Raw genomic sequence first — 22,242 nt, forward strand, 5'->3', positions numbered from 1 at the left:
ATAAGCCTTTAGATCAAAATGGCTTTAAGATAATGAAAAACACAGTACATTCAATCAAACCAAACCAAACTTTTGACTGGTAGTGTAGGTAGTCTGCAAGTTCGTTTAACTCCATAGCCCTGTTTCTCCTTGCTTTTTTGCATGCTATGAGAACATTTCGTCTGAACGTGGCCTTAGGCAGCCCCTCCTTACATCAAGGTTCCTCTTGTCCACTGAGACCGTGGCGATCATGGTGGTCATGCAGTTGCCCCCCAGGCTGTCCCTCAGCACAGAGGTCATCATGGAGTTCCTGTAGGGGATGTGGGAGCGGTTCTTCTCCGACAAAGCTATGATCACCTGGAGAAGCACAGGGAGAATGGAGATAAGGCGTGATAGATGGAAATGGAGGAGGTTAAAGACAGGTTTATTAAAGGCAGAGATGGAGGTAGCTTATGAAATGCCTGACTGTAACATAATTAAATGTCTGAGAGACTGTGTGATTACATTTTCCAACAGGATGGGCCATTATTACAGCTAATAATATGGTGACTGTGAGACGGCCATTAATCAAAATGAAGTTAGTTTGACATCAAATGAATTACGTTGAACTTATGTTGAACAAGTGAGGTGGCCTGAATCAGCAGGATTTAATTAGAATGGATTTGGTTTAGCATGTTTTCCCTATGTGGAAAACATTAATAATGTTGACCTATAACGAGGCATGTAGACAAAAACATTTGATTTGCAGCCGAAATGTTTCATTATGTATATCAAAAATAGTTTTCCATATTAATTTGTTCATATTGCTTCATATATGATGACCATTGGTCAAAAACGAATTTAAATTCAGAACCAGAAGTGGCTACCTGCTCCAGGTAGTGGAGGGAGAGGTTGATGTACTTGGCCTCGGTGAGCAGCTGTCCGCCCACGCCAGTCTTGCCCACCCTCTCCGATCCGGCCAGGTCCACCAGGTGGAGCTTGGAGCGCCGCAGGGTGGCCGAGCCCGGCTCGCGCCCACACAAGTGCACAGTGAAGATACAGTGGGAGCGTGTGGATGCCTGGTTCATGGGTGTCTGGGGGATGAGAGGAGGGAGAAGGAGAGTGAACAGAGGTGAGAAAATAGGAGAAGGTAGCAAAAACAAGGCAACAGTAAACATGTCATGCCCCACAAATGATGCAGTCCCCTTCACAGGCAATCAGTAACAAATATGTCACCTTGTTTTGACCTGTAACTGTAGCGATGCTGGAACATATTGGTGAGATGCATTATTCTTCAAGTTTAGTCAAAATTCAATCAATGGTGTCACGGGTGTCAAGATATCACTGGTGACACATGGACGAGCTAACAAACAATGTACATCATGAGTATAATTTTGAAAATCCCAGATTGCACTGGTGAGATGCAGCTGTGTGTGAGATATCATACTTTATCCTCTAACAGGAAAATGGCACATGTGGTGGACACAAGAGAGGAAAAGGGATTTTTTAGTCTCCATCTGGGGTACTTTCCATATTCAAACAACAAAAACATGTTTCCTTTCCTTTTTGTTTTTTCTTGCTCCTGCTGGTTAGAAGATCAAAGCCGCACCATGTGTAACTGATGAGAAGTAAACACATGGTGGCGGCTTTACAAAAGCTGAGGTTGATTTTCAGATGGTCGCAGTAACAGTAGAAGTCAGGTTGAGCCCAGGAAGAGACAAAAATAGAGTGTGACTCACCCCGTACAAACGTGCTTTATTAACTAGGAGAGGATGGGTCACTCATGAAGTCCTCACTGAGAGGTTAAATGGACAGTCACAGGCATAGTGCGTATCACTGAGCTTAGTTTTCTTTTTCTTTTCTTTGCTGTTTGTGTAGTAGTCAAAGGCAGCTTGGACAGAAGATGGCTGGAATAAATAACCATAGCTTTTAATTAGTACAGAAGGGTTAGCCTTGATAATAGAGAACATCTTGCCTTTAATTAACTTCTGATGAAGGTTGGGATTTTCTTCCGTTTGTGGAATGGTCTAAGGCCATTGATCTAAGATATGGGCATGACTCGCTTATCCTGCTGTCTTGAAAAGAAGATCATATACATTCCAGGTTATGCATTTTCAAAAGGTGCTCTGACCCTGACTTGTGGTTGGCGTAAATGTGCCAACACTTGCCTGTTGGGGTCACGGCAGCTCATGGCAGATCTTTCACTATCCTAACCCACCCCTGTCATCTCTTTCCTCACTCCAGATTCCCTTCACTCTTCGCCCCTCCTCATTTGCTCCTCAGGGTAACCCTTAAAGTAAGGTGAAGCCGCCCTTAGATGCTGACAAGGGATCGCATACATAACAGGGTTATATAATGGGCTAGGGTTAGGGTTAGAGAGTCCATAATAGAGGATGAGTTCCCAACTAACAGATACAATTGGTCACATTTGCTCATCATCCATAGGAAGCAAGGTAGGAAATGAACACAGACCGAATTCTAATAAAGTCAATTCAATTCCTGGTGTCAATTCCACCAGCCACTAAGCAGGTGTTTTTGAAGTCTATAGAAAATGTCTTGCTTTCAATTACCCAATCAGTTCTTGGGTCTACCTACCTTACCTACCAACTGGTCCATCTGTCCATTTTCCTCCTCATCGCCACTTGCTATTCCAATTGCCTCCCCACTAAAACAGTTCCCTCTTCTCTTTCTTAACCTCCTCCTTCACCATCCCCTCATCTCCTCTCATCCCCCTTTCAAAACAGCAGCAGGGCAACATAACCTAACTGGAGTCGCTTCCTTCGTTCTCCTGTGGTCTCCATGGACCACGTGTTGACCTTACACTGACCATATGCTGACCACACACACTGTGCCGCGGTGACTCAGCGTAAAAGGGGGATCTGGGGGCTACAAACCCCCCAAACCTAGAGAGATCCCTGATTCAAGAGTCTGAGAGGGCAGTTTCATTCAGACCACCTGCTGTGCACCCCACTCACGCCCCCGAGCCCACGCTCGAGGCGAGGTGAGGAGGCAGATGGGATGTGGAAAGAGGGGGAAAGACCCAGGCCCCCACATATGGCCCAAACACAAGTGAAGGACGGACGGAGAGAAAAGACCAGATGAGAGGAAATGTTTCCTGGTGAGGTTGAAGGAAGGGTGAGGAGTTGAGAAGGTGTATTTTATTTCCTGTCCAATAAAACAGAGGGGGAGGCCGCCAAGTCTCCGAGCGAGTGAGCTCATGGTCTTTGGAGTGCGGTGTGTATGGATGTGTCATCTTTTATCCACATGGCTGAGCAAAAGAAGAAAGAAACCAATTCTGTGAGCTTTATCACAAGTCTATGTGGAGCAAGGAGTTCTGGGACGATTCTGGCATTGATAAATGAATGGTGTTGACGGTTCTTTGTCTGCTTGAAGCTCAAGGAAGACCTTCTTGTGAAGGAGCGAGTCCCAGTGAGGACCCATTAACACAAGTGCATGTGTGGGTGGACTGTTATGGACAAAACCTTGGGTTGCTGGGGACTCCCCGCTGAACTGTGTAACTCCCCGACTGCTTGATCAACAATCTAACATAACAAGCAAGAATGTGTTTTCCACTGAAAAATGCCCCCAGGTTAAACAGCAGAGGACACTGGGAGTGTGTCCTCTTGGTGAATGGAGGACAAATCTAATATTGTTTAGGTAAAGATTTGGACTAAGCTCAGTAGAGTATTTGTAGATTAACAGAGTGGTAGGCTGGTAGGCAAAGGAGTACATCTGAGACATATTTTTACATTCACTGCAAAACTTATGAGACAGGATACTGGCCTCCAATCCCATTTCCACTGAGAAGTTTAGGAGAAATTCCGCCTTGGATCCCAAACCTATTTTTCTGCATTGGTTTTGTTTCATGGCAGAATCGCAGCCACATCAAAAACTGAATTTGATACTCGTCAAAAATGAAAGGCGGTTCCCCGATTCAAACCCGATGACTCAATTCACTTTTGCTGTCTGGTATTTACTTACAAATAAACCGACTATCAACAAAAGTAAACAAGGTGAGATAAGCTCATCGCTCCAAACCTCAGGTTGCAAAGCACTGAGCTGACCCGCCACACGTCTCATCGGCGTGGGGAGTCTGGGTGTCTGAGCATAGAAAAGAACCACCACAACATAAACAGAAATTACAGAGGGAATGCTCGGTTTTACTGGGGAAAAACGTGGTAAAAAAGACCACAGGGGACCAAAATAATATTATAGAAGTGTCTTAAGGTAGCCCTTAGGGTGCATATTGCATTTGTAGACAAAAACCCTTTATGCCAGTAAGCCTGGGAGTGGTCATATATTTTCTGCATACTGCCTATAATTCTGTGAAGTCCTTCCTGTTAACACTAAATATATTGGTGTGTGAATTAAATTGTGGCTGAGGTTTTCCATGTCATTTGCATTGGTGGAGAATCCCTATGGAAGCCCTATGGTGTTCCCCTCCTCCTTACTTCTGCAATCATACGATTGGTGTCACCCAGGAAGAGCAGATTCAGAGCCTCCTCCTCATTTGCTGACTGCTGCAACGACAGGTTCCTGAGGTGGATGTTCTGCTCTGGATCCTCCATGATCACTACCTTACTGGAAAAACAAATAAGACAAAAACACTTTGTAAAGGTGCCAGAACTTTGAGGAAATTCCAGCATAATAAATGAACGTGAAATGATGTATGACAAAATGAAGCCCAACAAATCTTGTCAAAAGCCAAATAATCCAACATTGTAGCAGCTCTGAAAAACTAATTATGTTAGTTATGTCATCTATTTCCCTCCCGCTGCCTTGGCCTCCCTCAGCCCTGAATCCAAACAAACCACATCTGCAAGTCAGTGTGGGCCGGGACCAGGTCTGACACAAGTGCTTTATCCATCCGGGGGATCATAACTTGATAATAGACAGGGCTCACTTCTAAAAACAAACAAGGGATGAGTTTTTGCCCACATCAAGCGATGTGAATGAAAGCCGGCTTTGACAGATGGGGTTGGAGGGGCTGCTGTGATGTTGCCACATCATTTCTACCGTACCACCAGGGTAGTGACAGCATCGCTACTGGATTGAGCTGTCAAAGAGCGCTGAATGACTGGAGAACACATGTAGGTAATTACGTTAACACATGTAGGTAATTAGGGCAGTTTGATAAAACAGTATCAATCTTAATGTGATTAAAGGCCTGTGCCCTAGCAGGGTTATTTTCCTAAATAGCCTAATCCACCCCGACATATTATTTGATCATTTTGTTTTTTTTACACAAATATGTTACATTTCTGCAAAAAGAATCTGTTTTTTCATCTAATTTTAAGCATGTCTTAATGGATGTTATACAAAAGGATTCACACAGTCGGTAGCAAAAGAAATTTTTTGTGGTGGCACACACTAAATTAGCAGTAATTAGTAGCAATAATGGGACACATTGTGGCATGATGCTGTAATACATAAAGCCAGACCTCCCAGCTTCAGCTGCACATAACCAGGCATGCTGACGAGTAAGGATGGATGGAAAACATCTTCAAAACATCCACACAAAACAAATTATAGGATGAGGTTTATCAATGGCGAGGACTTTAAAGTGAGAAGGAACAACGCCAAAACCGAGCTTGTATGCCAATATAGATCTTGAATGGATGTTTTGCACAACAGAGTTTATAAATCGTTTGGTTTGCTTTGGGTCTTCCTGTCCCTCGAGCGTGGAATTATGGTGGCACGATGTAAGCAAGATAGAGATGGAGAGAAGAGGCAGAAAGAATGGGAAAAAGAAGAAGAGAGAGAACGAAAGACAGAAGAGAGAGAGAGAGGGTTAGAAAGAGAAAGAGAGAGGCAAACCGACAGCAAAAGAGAGAGATTTGTCAGTGCCACAGCTTCTCCTTGAATCAGCAAGTGTGGCCACAGCATGGTCAACAACGGGCACTGTCTATTTCCAGAAGACTGTGATTTGTGGGTACTTAAACCTTGAGCTGAATCCCCTGCGAAAGGAGAGAAGCAACTTAAAAAAAAAAAAGTTGAAATGGAACTTGGTACAAAAAAATATAGGACAAACAACAAGATGATGCACCAAGTCTTGTTGTGCCTGGAAATCCAAAGTACTTGGTAACCAAGAGATAAATAAGAAGTAAATATAAGAAAAAAGAAAAAAAATGGAAAAATAAGATGAGGGACAGACATCCAGAAAGATGGCAGTTACAAGTACAAAAAAAGAGAGAAAGAAAGAAACAAACTAAGAGGAAGAAGAGGAGAGAGACAGATGTGAGATGGGGGGGGGACAAGAAGACAGAGGACCAAGAGAGAGGTAGAAAGAGAGACAGATGATCGAGAGAAAAGAAAATCCCCTGAGGCAGACGCAGCGGCCGGCTATGAAAAACTGCTTCTCCACATGACCAGCTCGCTCTCCACTCCAGTGGTCGAGTCTGCCACCAGGTCGACCGCATCCATTGCTGTCCCACAGGCTCATTATGTCAGTTGGCAGTTAGTAGTGGGATGGTAAATACTAGGAGTAGAGTCTCCATGTTTCACCACACAGTGACTCCGGGCCAGGCTGATAAATGGCTGTTCAGGAATAAGGCTAGGCTAAACCCACAAGTGTTTAGGGGAACAATGGAGCCAGTGCTGATTTGCCCTTTCAACTTAAAAAAAACGTATATCAATCACTCAAAAAAACATAATACTACTATCTACTAGGCTAAAAGAAATACTGACGGTAGGTCCTCCAGGCGAGATGCTTCATGTCGGGCATCCAGAAGGTCGTAGCCCACCTCGTTGTAGATCTCCAAGTAGGAGATGTGGGTGGTATACACCATACTGCTGTCCTGTGGACCAAAGATTATAGTATATTAAAAATGGATTGGGTGCATAAAGATGGCAGCGTCCTGGTTTGATGCCACGCTTGCCTCCCGGCCAATCCGCAAAGCCACATGTACCCAGCATTTTTGACAGCTGGCAAGAACAAATGTTTTAAATTTGGATGTTTTGCAATATGGGATGATAAATGGTGGTGGAGAGAAGCAGGAGGATGCCATCTTAAAAAATGGATCTGTTAAATATAAACATACATGTGTATTTAATACTTAATATTTCTGTATAAAGAGTTGTGCCATCTATTTTACATTACTGGGTGGCAGGGTGGCCTAGAAAAGAGAATTTTCCTATAGGAATGTTCTCTATCAATTGTTCTCTCAACTTCACCATAGATGCTTGAGCAGTGGTAACAGAAATTATGGTATAATAATGTAAAATGGGTGGCATATTCCTCTAAATTTGGATATGTGCATGTGCAGATTTTGTAGCTCTATTGGCAATTCATTCAAAACCATGAATCAATTGGAAAAACAGGCCAACCGTCCCGTGCTGACCTGGCTGAAGCGCTGATACAGGTAGGACAGGGTGCGGGGGATAATGCCACGATCGCTGTAGTGCTCCGCCCCTCCCGTGATGGTGAAAGTCTTCCCGCTGCCCGTCTGGCCGTAGGCAAAAACAGTGCCATTGTAGCCTGCCAACACACTGAACAGACACAGCCACACACACAGGATGACACCGAGAAACCCGTCTCTGCCTGGTCTTTGCAGCTTCTGCAAATAGTCCAATCTTAGTTAACCGAATTATCTGTTAATGTAAAGGCACACATTTAATGACCGCGAGGGTCTTTATTTACAAAGCCTTTCAAAGTGGGACCACTGGCCTAAGATTAATGTTTGAGCATTGAGAACATGAGCTCATGTATCTACTGCAATCTCATAGTTAAAGGACAAATCAACACTCGGATAACTAGAACTGTCCATTGCATTCCAGGAGTTATTCTGTGATGAAGTGTAATTTACTTTTTTGGTGAATCCACTTTCCCTCCCATCTCCCTCATTTACTTCTACTTAAGTTAGTGATTGCCTACATTTCCCAGAATTACTTTCGACAACCCCCAGAAAAGGGGAGTGAACATGTTACTTTCAATCAAAGGTGGGCAAATGGGCATATAAATATAGCTACATATAAACTACATATAAATATAGCTAACTAGCCAACTAGTTTGTGAAAATTGGGGCGTGTCTATGATCATGGCCACACCCATTACTCAAAATGTAACATGTCTTGCGGCTCTATTGCATTGTGGTCTACTGAGGCTACTGTCGGTGGTTACTGGTGGTACTGTCTCCGCCTCTTCTTTGATGGATTTCTGGATGATGGAGACTGACACCAAAACCTGATGTTTGCCATTGATGTTTTAGATAGCTCACATTTTTTCTGCTATTAAACTCCATTGTAGCTGTGCTAGAAATAGCTTGATGTGGCACCACATCCTCTACATTTGTCCAGTTACCAAGGGGAATAAGAAAAATACACCACCAAACAACAAAACAGGACCAGAAATGCAAAGTATATTGTCAATAGCCATTTTTAAGTGTTAAAGTGTGTTAGGATTTTTTTAAAATATATTTTTAAAATTAATCATTGCATAGTAACTTTATAGCCTGAGATATACAGGTGAGAAGTTACAGAATGCAGAACTAACTGCAACCATATTCTTGCTCATTTGCGTCATGTGCCTCGGTCTGACCTCACCATCTTAATTTGCAAGAGCATGGGGGGACTGCCAACTATCCCAAAGCAGACACCAAAAGTCTGAGTGAATTGAACCTGACACTATAAATCCACAGGAAAAGACTGCAGTGAGTGGAGAGCTGCTATGGCGACAGACATCTGCCGGTGAGGGAGGAATGTCTCGGAGCTTGATTGAAGGAAAGGGCCCAAACCCAGTCAAACCAGGCAGGGCCCGGTAAATTTTGGTTTGGCATTGAACTGGACACTGCACGTGCACAGGGCCATGGAAACCCGTTCTTTCATGGGATCTAAGCTCTGTTTGAATGAAATCAACATCCAAAAATGATGGTACTGAATATATGAGGTGGAAGGGAAAGGGCAAGCTGGCAAAACTAGACTCTCCTGTTCTGTAGTCTTGGAAACAAACCAGGATGAAATTGCAAAATGACAGAGCGGCCCCTGACACACGAGCCTGGATCAAAGGTGAGGACACACTCTGTGCTCTCCGAGTTGCCAGTTGCAAGGAAAAAGATATCATCTTCACACTATATTTTTCGAGACGAATTATAAACGAACTAAAGCCTCCCGCTATTTCTAATAGAATTGCCAACCCTGTATTTGAGCGGCGTGCGGGTTTCCCTTCCTGTGTGCTGTACAATTCCACACCCTGCACAAAAAGGGTAAAGGAAAAACTCCATGTCAGTTTGTATAAAAAATTACGTCCACTCGAGAATGGTGGTTGGTTATTCTGACTTGGACGGCCATTGGGCGGGCCACTTAATCCGGCATGAGTCATGGCGGTGATTGGCAGAGGGGGGATGAGACACAGGCTCAGTGTTTAGTTTAATGTCAGTGCTAATGATGCGGCCTGGGCCCTGCCACTGAGGCCTGGGCGTTTCCCAATGCTTGTTCCTGTTTACACCTCAGCCTTCCTGGAGACTGGCAATGCTTTGCCCAGGACACTAGAGATCTCTGTTCTTCCAGTTCTTTTTTTAAAGGAAGGAATAAGGCCAGTATATTAAGTCTAGGATGATAAAACTGAATGGAGGACTCACAGTAGTACTGATTGTGTCTGATATGACACTACAGCAGGCAAGTATGGTTGGACACTGGTCTGTACCGCTACACCATGTCTGGGTACACATCTGTTCTTTTCTTTCAGGCGTCTCTCTTCTTGGGTGCCTCTTCTCTGTTCTATTCCTTCCTCTCTTTTGAAGATGGCCAGCAGGTTTCACAAGAAAGCCATCTACAGCACCACTCCAGTTGCAGCCTTGTGAAATGGGGATACAATGCAGACAGAGGGCCCGGCTTGCCAGCCCAGCATTATTAAGTTGGCTCTTCCTCCACTGGAGCCATTAATGCTGGTTTGTTTTGAAACTACTGTGTTGGGGTTGAAATGACTGGTTTCGGTTACACCACAGTAGAGATGGAGATTGGTGTTCAAATGAACGAGTTAGAGCTTCTGGCTGAACTTCAGAGGCGTGCCAAGTATGACTGAGCACCAACCAAAACAACAACCTGACAGTTATTGCTAGTTGAGAGGATCGGCGCCTGCTTGCATGGAATTGTGAGTATTGGTGCTCTGACAGTGAAAATGCTATTATTCAAAGTGACTCCTGACTAGACCTGAATGCAAATGTTTCCAGACAACAGGGGCTTTGGGAAAATCATTGTCTGTCGGTCCAAATTTGATTCTGTTTTTGATTACCCTGACCAAAGTTGCTACTGTAACTGGGACCATTTCAATGTCAACAAAAGCTAAGTGGTATCAAGACACCAACTGGATACATTAACCACCTCCTGGGTCTCATATAATTTAGCCTATGTCAGCCCCAGCTGAAATGCCTTTCATAATCTCTTTCAATACCCTTTGTGGCAAGGATATGAGGCCTAAGCCCTAGCCTATTCCTGTGATTGTCTTTGAAGGCAGCATATTCCAATAGGAAATGGGAGCTGAACAGTCAGAATTACTCACCCCTGCGTTTCAGCCACTGTGGTGGGACTGGATTTAAAAGGTTAAGACCTTGTGGAATTCAGCGCATTCCATCAAAACTCTGTAAATGGGCATCCTGCAGAGGGTGCAAGGAGCTGGCAGTGGTCTAAGAAATGTCTGACCGTGGGGACAGATTGGTCATGGCTAGACGTGATGACTAGTACCCTCGTGGCTATGTATGTCATAGTCATATCAAAGACTAAAAGACGCCAAGCTCAAATTGATATGGCAAGACATAGCCTAGCGATGACTGCAAGCCTTCAACCTGATTTCTACCATCTGCCACAACAAAGGGGCAAACTGTTAAGAGGGTGGCTGGGGAGGGCAACCCAATACCCAAGTCAGTGAACCCGTCTGAGTCAGGTCAAAGACATCTAAGTCCTTAGTCAGTCAATCCAGACGTCTCACCATGTTGTTTATATGTCTCCTAATAGAAAAGATAATGCAAAGCACTTGTGGGATTCCACAAATAGCCCCGATTATGACTAAGAGAAGTGGAATTGGGACTGGGAATGGAGTGGAAGATTGAGGAGATGTTAGGGCTACATAAAGCCAGGAAGACAGAGTGTGGGGGAGCAGGAGAGGAAGAACCTTGTTCAGATAACAACACAACCAACATTTGATCACAGGAAATTCCAAGTAAATTCCCTCTCCTCTTGGCTGTTTTCCCTTTGGGAAGCCAGTCCTAATTTAGACTAACCTCTAGGCAGAGGTGAAGCTCTGTCAGACACCATATGAGTTCCCTTTGTTGAGATGGAGTGAAAATTGGGTGCAGAGGTAGCTTGGAGGTTAGAGAAGCAAGGAATTGAATTTCATCATGGAGGCACAAGCCTGCTGATTGGGTGATGGGAGAACAGAATTGAAATACAGAACACTTCATTGCAAGTGGTTGCCATTGCAAGCACATTTTATCAAGACACAGGATCTGATGTAACTATCCCTTGTGACATTAAAATAGGGTGAAATTTCTATGTAGAAATCTGGCTTTGATGTCAAGAAGATAGGGGCCTGGGTGACAGCAGGTATGTCACTGAGTCTGAGGGCCAGACTGGTCCCCAGGCTACTCTACAGTATGTGCCTAACATAGTACACAGCATTTCAAAATGAGTGAGCAACTATAGTTAGTATAGCGCTGTGTTGTGGCTTGAAAATGTTCTCACACTCTTTAGAATGGCAGACTGTGCCATCTCGTATGCCAACTCAGTCCACTTAGTGGTTTAAGTGTGGAAAGCAGGCCAAAAATCACAGACACCCTCCATTTCCGTCTTAGAGAAAGCTCAGCTTTACTGTCTTCCCATCAACAAGGCTGGCTGGGGCAGTCCTGTATGTGTGGCCTGACCGCAGCACTGAAACAAGAGCACTGGGTGCAGGTGGTTGTCACCGGCAACCATTGAAATTTGGGATTTGGGATGGATAACTCAAAGGGTTTTAAGGAAATTATATCCACTTTCAACATTGCCTGTGATTATTACCAATATTTATTTACATTTAAAAAAAATATTTGTCATTTTGAAAAGTACAGTGTCTAGGAATGCTAAGATTTTACCTGTCTGCAACTGGTTTGGCAATGGTTTCAAATATATCATCTTGTTTGACTGCATGATCGAATACCTTTTGGAACCTAGACAAAAAGGAGAAGAACATTACCACACAGACACAAGAGTTTTTCTCCCTGCCTGTCAAACATTTCTGACTTTTTAACACTGTGGGAAGTGGCCCAGAGGGAAGAAATAGCTGACCAGCAGCAGAAGGGCTGCAGGATCAAAAACCATCACACTGAAAAGTAGAAACACACACAGCCAAAAAAAATAAAAAAAGAATTGCCTTGTGTTTTTGTGGGTTTTAATGCAGGACAGAAGACATAACTTTACTTCTGTTTATTTAGTTTACTGCTAGCATAGCATACAGCTAAAAATGTATGTTGCTCGTTCATCTCAAACATCCACGGTTTAACACAATTCTGAATAAGGACACAATTTTATTTCCCAAGTGGATGAGGAGGAGTGTAGTCATTCTGTCTTCAAAAGCAGTCACACCCCATCATGTTTTACCCCAGAGAAAGATGAGAGAGATGTGAGAGGAATCCGCCCCAGAAGGCTGTTAAATGTGGAAATTTTATTTCTATAAGGGCGCAAGGGAACCTCCACAGACTATTATAAGACCCTGTGGTTTTAGAAAGCTCTCCGTGTCCACTGCTGTCTGACTCCCTAACTGTGAATTTAGGGCTTGGAAGCGTGGCACGGGCCCTGCCCAGTGGGTATACAAGACTGCAGCTTTCACCACCAGCCTTAAACAGATGTTCTGGCTCTGCAGTGACAGAACTGGTGGATGAATTATTCATGGGAAAAGTTCTTACGCAACTTTGACGGCTTAAACTTCGGTTGGCTACACACCTTCTATGTCTTCTTCTATGTTGTATGTTCTTTATTCATTATAATTTTTTTTTGCAGTTACACCGCTGTAGCTGATATTTAACTTGAGCTTAAGTGTTAGTCGGCAAGATTCTTGTTTTTCTTGATTTTGACGACACCTTTGGTGACAAGCAGCCACTGCTTTGGTGTCTTGCACTTAATGTAGGCACTGGCCCAACATACTGTCATAATCAAGACACTCAATGTAGGCTGCAGCTTCTAATATTTCTTCAAACAAACCGATGCTGTTGCTTCCGTAAACATAAACCGCATCACTTTCTGTGCAGCAGAAGATTTCTCCCAGGAAAGAGGGGCCCCCTCATAGGTGTTTAGAACAGCAAATGTAAAGCTTTCATGGACTGACTATAGGTTGAATCACTATTGTATGGTATCAATTGCCAATAGCGTGTAGCAAAACAGACATTTACATATATGAAAAAGCTTCAAAAATACGAAATGTTGACCTTTACTCTACATTTCAGCTGGCTGATTTAGGAACTGAGGCTAATGAAAAGTGTTATAGATACAACAACACAGCTCTCAGACACTCACCTGAACTTGTAGCTCTCCCTCTTGTTGTTAACGAAGCCATCGGCCAGGTCTTTGGGCACCACAAACTCCAGAGAGGCACCTGTCTGCTCCTCACTGTCCACAGAGTACACCTGAGGGAGCCAGAGACAACAGCAGAGTCAGCCCCACAGTGGAACCACTACTTCAGCAGTTGATCATCATACAGGGAAAAGTAGAAAGCCTATGAGTGTACCACAAAGGCTCAATAAGAAAGCCTGAGTTTAGGTAACATGTCCTGTTTATTGACCAGAGGAGAGGGTTTGCGGAGCATTGAGAGTAGTGACATAATAGTTCATCTGCTGATTGATTTTGTGAAAGTGTAGTTTACCATATGTACTATGATCTCTGTACTGTTATGTGGTACCCAGCTAAATAAAGGGGACAAAACATCATCCTAGGCCTAAAATACGTAAGTCCCAAAATGAAAAGATGGAATTTATGAAAGCCTATATGCTGTAGAAGCAACAGAACAGATCAGGGTACAGTGTAGGCAAGCTCTGTAACTTCACCTCCCCTCACCAAAGCAAGGCCTCAGGGGACACAAGACAAACTGTACAACACATAACCAATATGGCTTGAGCTCAAGCAGTGCAGGACATTTAAAGTGAGCTTGGCTGTGTAATGCTGAATCCCCACCCCGCTGTTTCTGAGCTCCAGCATATGTTCTGGCATATGTTTCCGATGGACACTGATGCAATCGCAGGTCCCCGGGGTCCGAGGAATAAAAGATAAGACCTAAATGATTGGACTGTTTTTCACTGTCACCCCGTCTGCGGTATTGCCTGCTGACCACGACCGTTCTGGTGTGTCTTCACACAGACACGCACAACCTCAAAAAGCCCCCAGGGGGTAGCTGTGCTCGTTTCAGTTAGCTGGACAGTGTCAGCTCGAGCTAAAGTGCCACAGAAACCCTCAGTGTAATTTAATTATTCCCCACATCAGCTGCTGTGCTCCGACAATAAACTGGGCTTTACATCCTGAGGAGAAAACACTTTGCCAGGGGCCTTTCTGATGGAAATTCACTTCTGTACAATGTAAAACATATGTGTGTCCACTAAAGGGGGTTCATCTGATAGTAAGGGCACATAAGTACACTGTATGTATTTCAGTGACGACCAGCACACTACAGTTACCTATATATTGGGAATTGGGAATTAATTTAATTAAAAATCAGATCTGGTCCAGTCAGTGTCGTTCACATCTGATATGATAGCTATGATGTAGTTTGTATGATTACATATTTATTGTATAATTGATGAATACTATACTGGTTGTCTATGGGAAGGCCTTTAAATTGATTAGAATGCAACATTTTTATCGGATTCCACACAAGTATGCATGAATATGTTGATGTTATCCTGGGTTTCAATGGAGAGTTTTAGTGTCTCGTGGTCTAAATGCTATTTCATAGGCTTTTCCATCCTGGGAAGAATATAATTCTGGGGGGAAAACAGTAAATACCAGTAATTTGGGGGAATTTTTTGGCATGAAAACATATTTTCACATAAACACATTTAAACATATTGGCAGCTTAAACCCAAAAATATTTGTATTGGTATTGGCCTTGAAAAAAAAACCATATTTGTCAAACCCTATTCAGTGGACTGTGGGGGGGGGGGGGAAGCAGATAGATATGGTACAGTTAAGGCTGTGCACAGTCTGTGGTACAGTTCAGTCATGTTAGTAAAGCAAGTCAAAGTGTATAACAATCTGGGTGCCATTAAAAACACATCACAAGATCACAAGCAGCATAAAGTCCAGACAGGTGGGTTTTGCACCTGCTATTAAAAGTGAATCATCACTGTGACTTTGGGAGGTTGAAGTGCCATTTCATTTTTGAAGAATCAGTTCACTTCACATTACTGAACAGTTTCCTACCTAGCTAACGTTAGCTAATAAGGCACATTATGTAGCTAGCTGTTAACCCATCTTATCTGACGTCAACAGACTTGGTTTAAAGTGATGTTGCACCGTTGTTCTCCACTCACCGCCGTAGTTTTCGTAGTGGGTTTAACGCGACAAAATATCTGTATCGTCTGTTTCACCATTTTCTCCTGAAATACGAATAGTGTCTTGTTTGGATGAACTTCTACACACAGTTAGACGCTAGCTAGCTTGCTAGCATACGTTAGCATACTGTCCACCTTCCCTCTCCCTGAGGTTTGTTGGAGCCGGTTGCTATGTTACGAGTCACGTGAGCAATCGTATAGTAAACTGGACCAGAGCCATTGAGAGAAAAGACCCGACAGGGACTGATGACAAAGATCGTCTATGTTCTTAAAGATGACTCCCTCAATAAAAGTAAAAACTAACCAACCTCCCGGTCTGCAAATGTAGGCAGGTTAACAGGTTACAGAGGAAAAATATTGTAAGTCTGAGTCAGTTCAGTTAAGACTGTTTTCAAGGATGTGTGTGGGCGCGTACGTGTGTGTCCATATCAGTCTGTTCTTTGACAACATGGATAAAACAGGGATTTTCATAGCTGTTCTATTTTCCCCTCTTGTTTATTACTGTATTCTCAGCTAACCAGGTGTTTAGTATATTTGGGACAAAAGGTTGCCTCAGGTTCAGTGACTCACTCAGTGGGCATATTGACAGAAGTGCATTCAGTTCTGTAGACACTCCCCACATGTTAGGTCAATAACACTTACTCATAATGTAAACGGGCGCAACCACTACTGCCAGATTTGACAGTTATAGATCAATATTTGGAGAAAGGGAAATGGGCATTGAATGGGCTAATCATAAAACTGGCTTCACTATCAGTGGTTGTTGCATAGTTGCATAGAAACGTTTAAAAGCTCAACAAAACATAGACCTAAAGTAGCAGTAACTGGCATTTCACCAGCGTCTCTTTGATCCTAGACAAAACAAAAGCCCTTGTTCTACCTGCTGTCACCTTGGGATAAAGAAAAGCACTTAAATGAGAAATCAGTGTGTGGTATGAAGGCAAGCAAGTTGCAGTGTTTTCTTGTGTATGGTGCGTGCAAGAAGCAGGGCTGAGAGGAGCCCTGGACAAATATATACCCTGTGGAATGCAACAGGGTCTTGTAAGGTCACTGGCCAGTCTGCACTCAGTCCCCCCCAAACACACACACACACACACACAATCTAGAAGTTTCTCCATTGATTTGGTTGAAATGCCCTTTTTCTAGTCCGTCTGGATCCTCCGCCTGTCAGGGAAACATCAAGCGCCTCATGTTCACCAACACAGCTGTGAGCAGGGACACTGACACAGGTTATGTAATAGAAAGGTGCCAGGGGCAGGAGATACGTCCCCCAGTAAAAAGGATAAACACACTCGTTCTCATGTAACCTCATAAGGAACACAAATTCACTTATCAGCCGGTTTACGCAGAACCATATGTCTTGTTTTTTATTACTATCAGGCTATGTCTAGGTCCTTGCCCCTGTCTCCAGTTTCAGAGAGTGTGTGTGTGTGTGTGTGTGTGTCATGCTGTTTCTGGTATTTCACCTGAACCCTGGATACCCCCCAAATAGCCTGCCAGGAGGCCTTCCTTGCAGTTGCACACCAGTTTACCAGGAAGGGTGTGTGTTTTCACAGTGGCATGCAGTAGTATGAGGCCTGTGGTTTGTTCTGGTGCCATCACAGGTGCCGCAGAAAATACTTGATTCCTCATTGTGTGTGTGTGTGTGTGAGACTGTTGTTGTACATGATTGCACGTGATGGTATGCAAAGGACTTTTAGTGGGCAATTTGGTTTAAGTGTGTATAATCGTATGTCACTGTATGCTATTAAGACTTTGTGTGGCATTATACAAGTGTGCTGCTGCTTCTACAGTATGGTATGTTAGTCATTATCATTGTGTGTGTGTGTGTGTGTGTGTGTGTGTGCGCGCGCGCGCATTCTCTGTGTTCTTTTCAGTTGGATCTTATAGTCTATAGGCTGAAAGCAATGAATGGAAAAGTAATAAAATTAAAATAAAAACATATAAATATTTAAATAAGAGTCATCATCTAGTACTTTTCTCATTTAACATAAAAATTTTAGATTTGAACCTCCATATACCTAAAAAACGAACCAAAATCTCCTAAAAGAGAACCTGTGGCTGCGGGCTACACTGCTCACCATGTGTCCCCTAATACCTCCTAGACTTTGTTTACAAAGCAAACATTTTCATGGCTTATAAAATTAGGGAAAATTCCACGCATAACTTATTAGGACAACCAAAACACTTAGTCCACTCGCACAGGGATGAGCATTCATGAGAGGCGGGTCGTGCGGAGATCAGAATTGGACAGGATGTGCCTCGCATGGGATAACATGCAGCCCTGCATTCCTCCAGGTTGGACTGTGTTTTTAGGATCCTCTGTGTTATGCAATGGGTAAGGAGTCTGGGAGCAGGCAGCGCAGCCTTCTAGAGGACTGCTGCTGACATGATGGTGTTCACGTGCCGTGTCATGCGGTACAACTAGCCATCAGGCAGGTACTCCTAGCCACGCATGGCTGAACAAGAGCTCAGTGTTAGTGGAGCACTGGGGCAGTACAGTAGAAGAGAGCTTTGAAGAGGCAATATGTTATAGAGGGCTTTCAGGTGATGTAACACACCCTCTGGCAGCCATATTGGAGGGCCAGCTCTTGGGCATCAGTGGCCGTAAACAGCTGCTTTCATTCCAAAATTGTCTCAACAGAATTCAGCAGACTTATTTATTTCTGTGCTGTTGAATGGGAACTGATCATTTTGTCACTGATGAATGTGATTATGTTTTGTGTTTTTTGTCTTGTTAGGCCTACCTAGCAAAGCATACTGCCTGGTAAGCTAACATGTTGAAAACACACGATTCACACGTTAGCTAATATAAAAGCTAGTAGAAGCTAGTAGTTGCATGTTAAGACATTGATTGTTTTTGCTAAATTAGCTTGGTGGTTAGTTAACTACAGTAGCTACCAAAGCCAAAAACAGCTGTTTGTTTAGGTTAACTGACCCTTCTCAAGCCACATCTCAAGTGCTTTGTAGTAGAGCTAGACAACAAGGGCAAGACAACAAGGTTTTCTGTGACAAAGTAATCTAAGTTTGGAAATATATCTACTGTAGGCTACCGGACTATTGGTTGTTGTATATTTAGCTATTAGCTATTTGTACAAAGCCAATAGTGGACCTCCTTGATGGCACCAGCCATGGCTGCTGGGAGATTTGTGACGCAACTGCAAAGCCTCCATTGTTATTGTCACTGCGGGGAAAAGATCTGTTGCTTTCCATGGAAAGTCTTAGAGGAACTAGTGGTCTGCTGGCTGTCATTATCTGAGAGTCCAATGACATGGTAGCCGATGTCTGAGCCAGCCCCACAATATGAACAGCATGCACAGCCTACCAGTGGTACCAAAGATCTCATTTCTTGCAGTTTGGGACATTAGATCTGGAGCCGTTTGCAGAATGCCATCTGTAAAATGACACAATGGTATTGGTATGATCATCAGAGGATTCATGGAAACCCCCTGTTGGCCATGTCACATGTCTAAATTCCCCTCATACAGCTTCTGAAATAACCCTAGGGATTGCTACTTTTGTTTTATCAAGGAAGTATTGTTCATGACTCACAACGCAACTGGCAAACAACTACTTGAAACGAAGATAATCTAACAAGGAACCAAACAGAAAATCAGGTGAACGTAGAGGTGACTTTCTGTTTTGTTTCCTAATGCTTTACGGTGGGAAAGAACTGGAAACTGTTTTTTTCTAGTGATGGCAATGACAATAACCAATATCAGCAGAGATCTGTCACGAGATGTCATTGGATATCAGGTTTCAGCCATACTTCATATCATTCAGCACAAAACGCAGCCTTTTTTCTTTTTTTTTTAAATGGCCATGAACTCAAAGAAGGAACCAGCCAAGTCCACTTTCTACAGAACAATTACACAGTGTAGTTAAATCCGTTCCCTTGACTTGCACCAAAAAGTCTGTGCAGTAAACACGGACTAGAGGCCGGGACTGGACTTGTTTTGAAGCTGTGAACTCTTTTTTAATATCCTGTTTTGGCCTTCGTGTTGTCTTTAGCTTTAGCTGACATAGCTGTGGTTTCACCCCAAAGGAGGCGACCAACCGGATTGAATGAGACAGACGCACGGAAACAGACTTAAAAATCCGGATGCGAGACATTTTTTGCTCACAACAAAACGAGTGTCAGACAATCTGCCTTTTCTTTTTGTTGAGACCGTTCTCAGAGTTTTACAAGACAAATTCATGCCAACCTGTCCTGCCCTGCAAGCTGCATTCCTCCCCTTGGCAATGTTATTTCCCATCTCCTTATTCCTCATTTGGCATTCATTTCCCACAACTAGTTTCCTTTTTATTCTGCTCTGGGCCTCAGGAAAGTCAGGTGACAATTAAGAAGTGTCACTTATGCCTTGGTAAAAACCAGTTGAGCCACGGAATCATCAAGGTGGGTGATTACACATGTTTACACGTGCACACATACATGCATGCACGCACGCACACACACACACACACACACACAGACACGCTTCATCAACTGAAAAGTTGAAGTTTGAGGCAAGAGGTACGGTTTTCATACATGCACAGATAAAGGCCGGGGCTGCATTGCTTCGACCAAGTACATTTCAGAACTTGTAAAACCTTAAAGGCAAAAACAACTTCTGCTCCCACAGCAAAGAACAAACTCGTTTTTTCAGTTGTCTTTGCCAGGATTCAACACTTTTGTCTTGCAGCACCGGCCTGGCAATCAATCAAAAAGGTGTGCTCGGCGTCAGAGGGTTTAAGCTCGGCTGGGAGTGTATGCAGCGCTCTCTTTGACAGACTGTGTTTGTTTTGCGGTTGCGTTTTGTGTGGCTGTTTGTAAGGCAACCTGGTACTCGCTTAAATGCACATGCTGATACAACAGCAGCAATTCAAAACTGGTGTAAGGAAATAAAGATAAAAAGGGAATCAAACAGAAAAGCAGACAAGAGAAGGAATAGTTGCTACATGTCCTAGTTGTTTTGTCCAATTGTCGGCTCATCCACTCACCTTTGAATGAAATGCCCACAGCACATTTTTATTCACTTATTCAGCATTGAAATTAATTAGAAAAGAGGGTATCTGAGGTGCAGTAGGTATATATTTTTCTCTCATTGACGAGAAAGAGGCAGAATTCTCTTTGTATCCTTCAAAACTAAGATAGTAAAAACTCTGGGGATCAAATCCAGCCCTTCAATGCACAGTAGGCTAGTGTAGGCCAAAACTCAGCAGTACAAACCACAGCTGAAAACACCAGCAATAGCCCGACACCCCATGAACCCAAGCAGCATATGTGTGCGAGAGTATTTGTGTGTATTTGTGTGTTTGTGTCTGTCTGCATGTGCATTCACTTACAGCATATGCATGTGTGGGTTTGTACGTGCAAGTGTGCACATGTATCTGTGTGTGTGCGTGTGTGTGTGTGATTGAGTGCACACACCCAGTCCCCCAAGCCATAAACAGTGTACCCTCTAAGCTCCTGGCTAATCAATCCCTTATGAAGGGATCTTGGCATTCTTTTCAAACAGAGAGTGGTTTCGATTTGGCCAGGCCATTATTACAGACTAGGAGAAGATGATGCTTCAGATAACTAGCTGCCTCTCAGTGGCTTGGTGGTTGAGGTTAGATAGATTCCATAGGATGATCTGTTGCTGCTGTGACTGTGTGCGTGTGTGTGTGTGTGTGTGTGTGTGTGTGTGTGTGTGTGTGTGCGTGTGTGTGCGTGTGTGTGTTGTCCCAGTTCTGTCTGAGGGTGGCCACAGAGGCTTAGAGGTAGAATGCCAAGATGCTCCTTTAACCAAAGGAACAATTAGAGACAAGCTTCTACTGGTAGGGAGACCTTGTATGGTACCTTAGTTGTAAGCCACTGGGTGTCCTCACACACACACACACACACACATGCACACGCAAAATATGCATACACACACACACACACACACAGTTGATGCATACATGGAAAAGCGTGCATGTGCACACTGAGAACATGGTGGCCATGATATGTATATCGAGAGTAACCATCACACAGACTTCACACGTACCCACACACATACACACCCTCAGTCATGTTGAGTTCCCACTACCTCGACTACATGGGACACGGCCTCAGTAACATCTGTATGCACCACATATAAACTGCTATATTGAGTCACCCCTGGGAAATGGTTCATTTTTAACACCAGCGACTGTTCTAGGCAGTGCGAGCTTGAGTTATGTTCAGGTCGAGCAGCCATTGTGGTCGATGTGCTGAAAGGGGGACAGGGAAAAAATGGGATGCTTTGGTTAGCTTTTCAACCAGGTTGTCTGGTCAGCACACTCGCCCACTGGCTTGCTTTGTATGGGGCGTTCTGCTTGGGTGACTGTTGTGTCTAAGTGTGTGTGTGTGTGTGTGTGTGTGTGTGCGTGTGTCCATCCTGATTTTGCCATTTTGCCGGTTGCCTCAACTCAACATTTTTTGACATTTGACAGTCACAGCATTTCTGTAGTTATTTCATCACCGAGTGCATTTCCCATTAAATAGCTACAACATTTAAATGCACATACTAATACAACAGGAGCAATTCAAAACTGGTGTAAGGAAATCAAGATAAAAAGATTAAAAAAACTCAACCTGGACTCAGTTAACTTAGCTTTTATAGCATGTTAGCTAGCTAGCATGGTTGGTAGCTAACTTAAATTCCTAAGGTGATTCTGAACTTATTGAAGAACCCATATACCTCTGGATTAGATAACACTAGCTAGCTAACTTTATCGCTAGGTTTAATGACTTTTCTGACCCCCTGATGACTTTATTTCTAAAAAGTAACTTTTTATG

At 43.5% G+C, this 22,242-nt stretch overlaps 1 protein-coding gene across 1 annotated transcript in view; it reads right to left on the bottom strand.

Annotated features, from left to right (window-relative positions):
- The window catches only part of kif6 (kinesin family member 6), a 55,278-nt gene extending 39,778 nt beyond the window's left edge, over window positions 1-15,500 (bottom strand). Inside the window, exons 1-8 of the mRNA XM_078289346.1 lie at window positions 15,441-15,500; window positions 13,435-13,544; window positions 12,018-12,092; window positions 7,299-7,446; window positions 6,646-6,755; window positions 4,410-4,539; window positions 846-1,052; window positions 193-336 (exon numbers count right to left, since the gene is read on the bottom strand). Coding sequence (XP_078145472.1) covers window positions 193-336; window positions 846-1,052; window positions 4,410-4,539; window positions 6,646-6,755; window positions 7,299-7,446; window positions 12,018-12,092; window positions 13,435-13,544; window positions 15,441-15,500 — 984 coding nt within the window. The remainder of the gene's footprint in view (window positions 1-192; window positions 337-845; window positions 1,053-4,409; window positions 4,540-6,645; window positions 6,756-7,298; window positions 7,447-12,017; window positions 12,093-13,434; window positions 13,545-15,440) is intronic.
- Window positions 15,501-22,242: the final 6,742 nt, after the last annotated feature.

Source organism: Centroberyx gerrardi, chromosome 17 (assembly GCF_048128805.1).
Source record: "Centroberyx gerrardi isolate f3 chromosome 17, fCenGer3.hap1.cur.20231027, whole genome shotgun sequence".
NCBI classification, from domain to species: Eukaryota; Metazoa; Chordata; class Actinopteri; order Beryciformes; family Berycidae; genus Centroberyx; species Centroberyx gerrardi.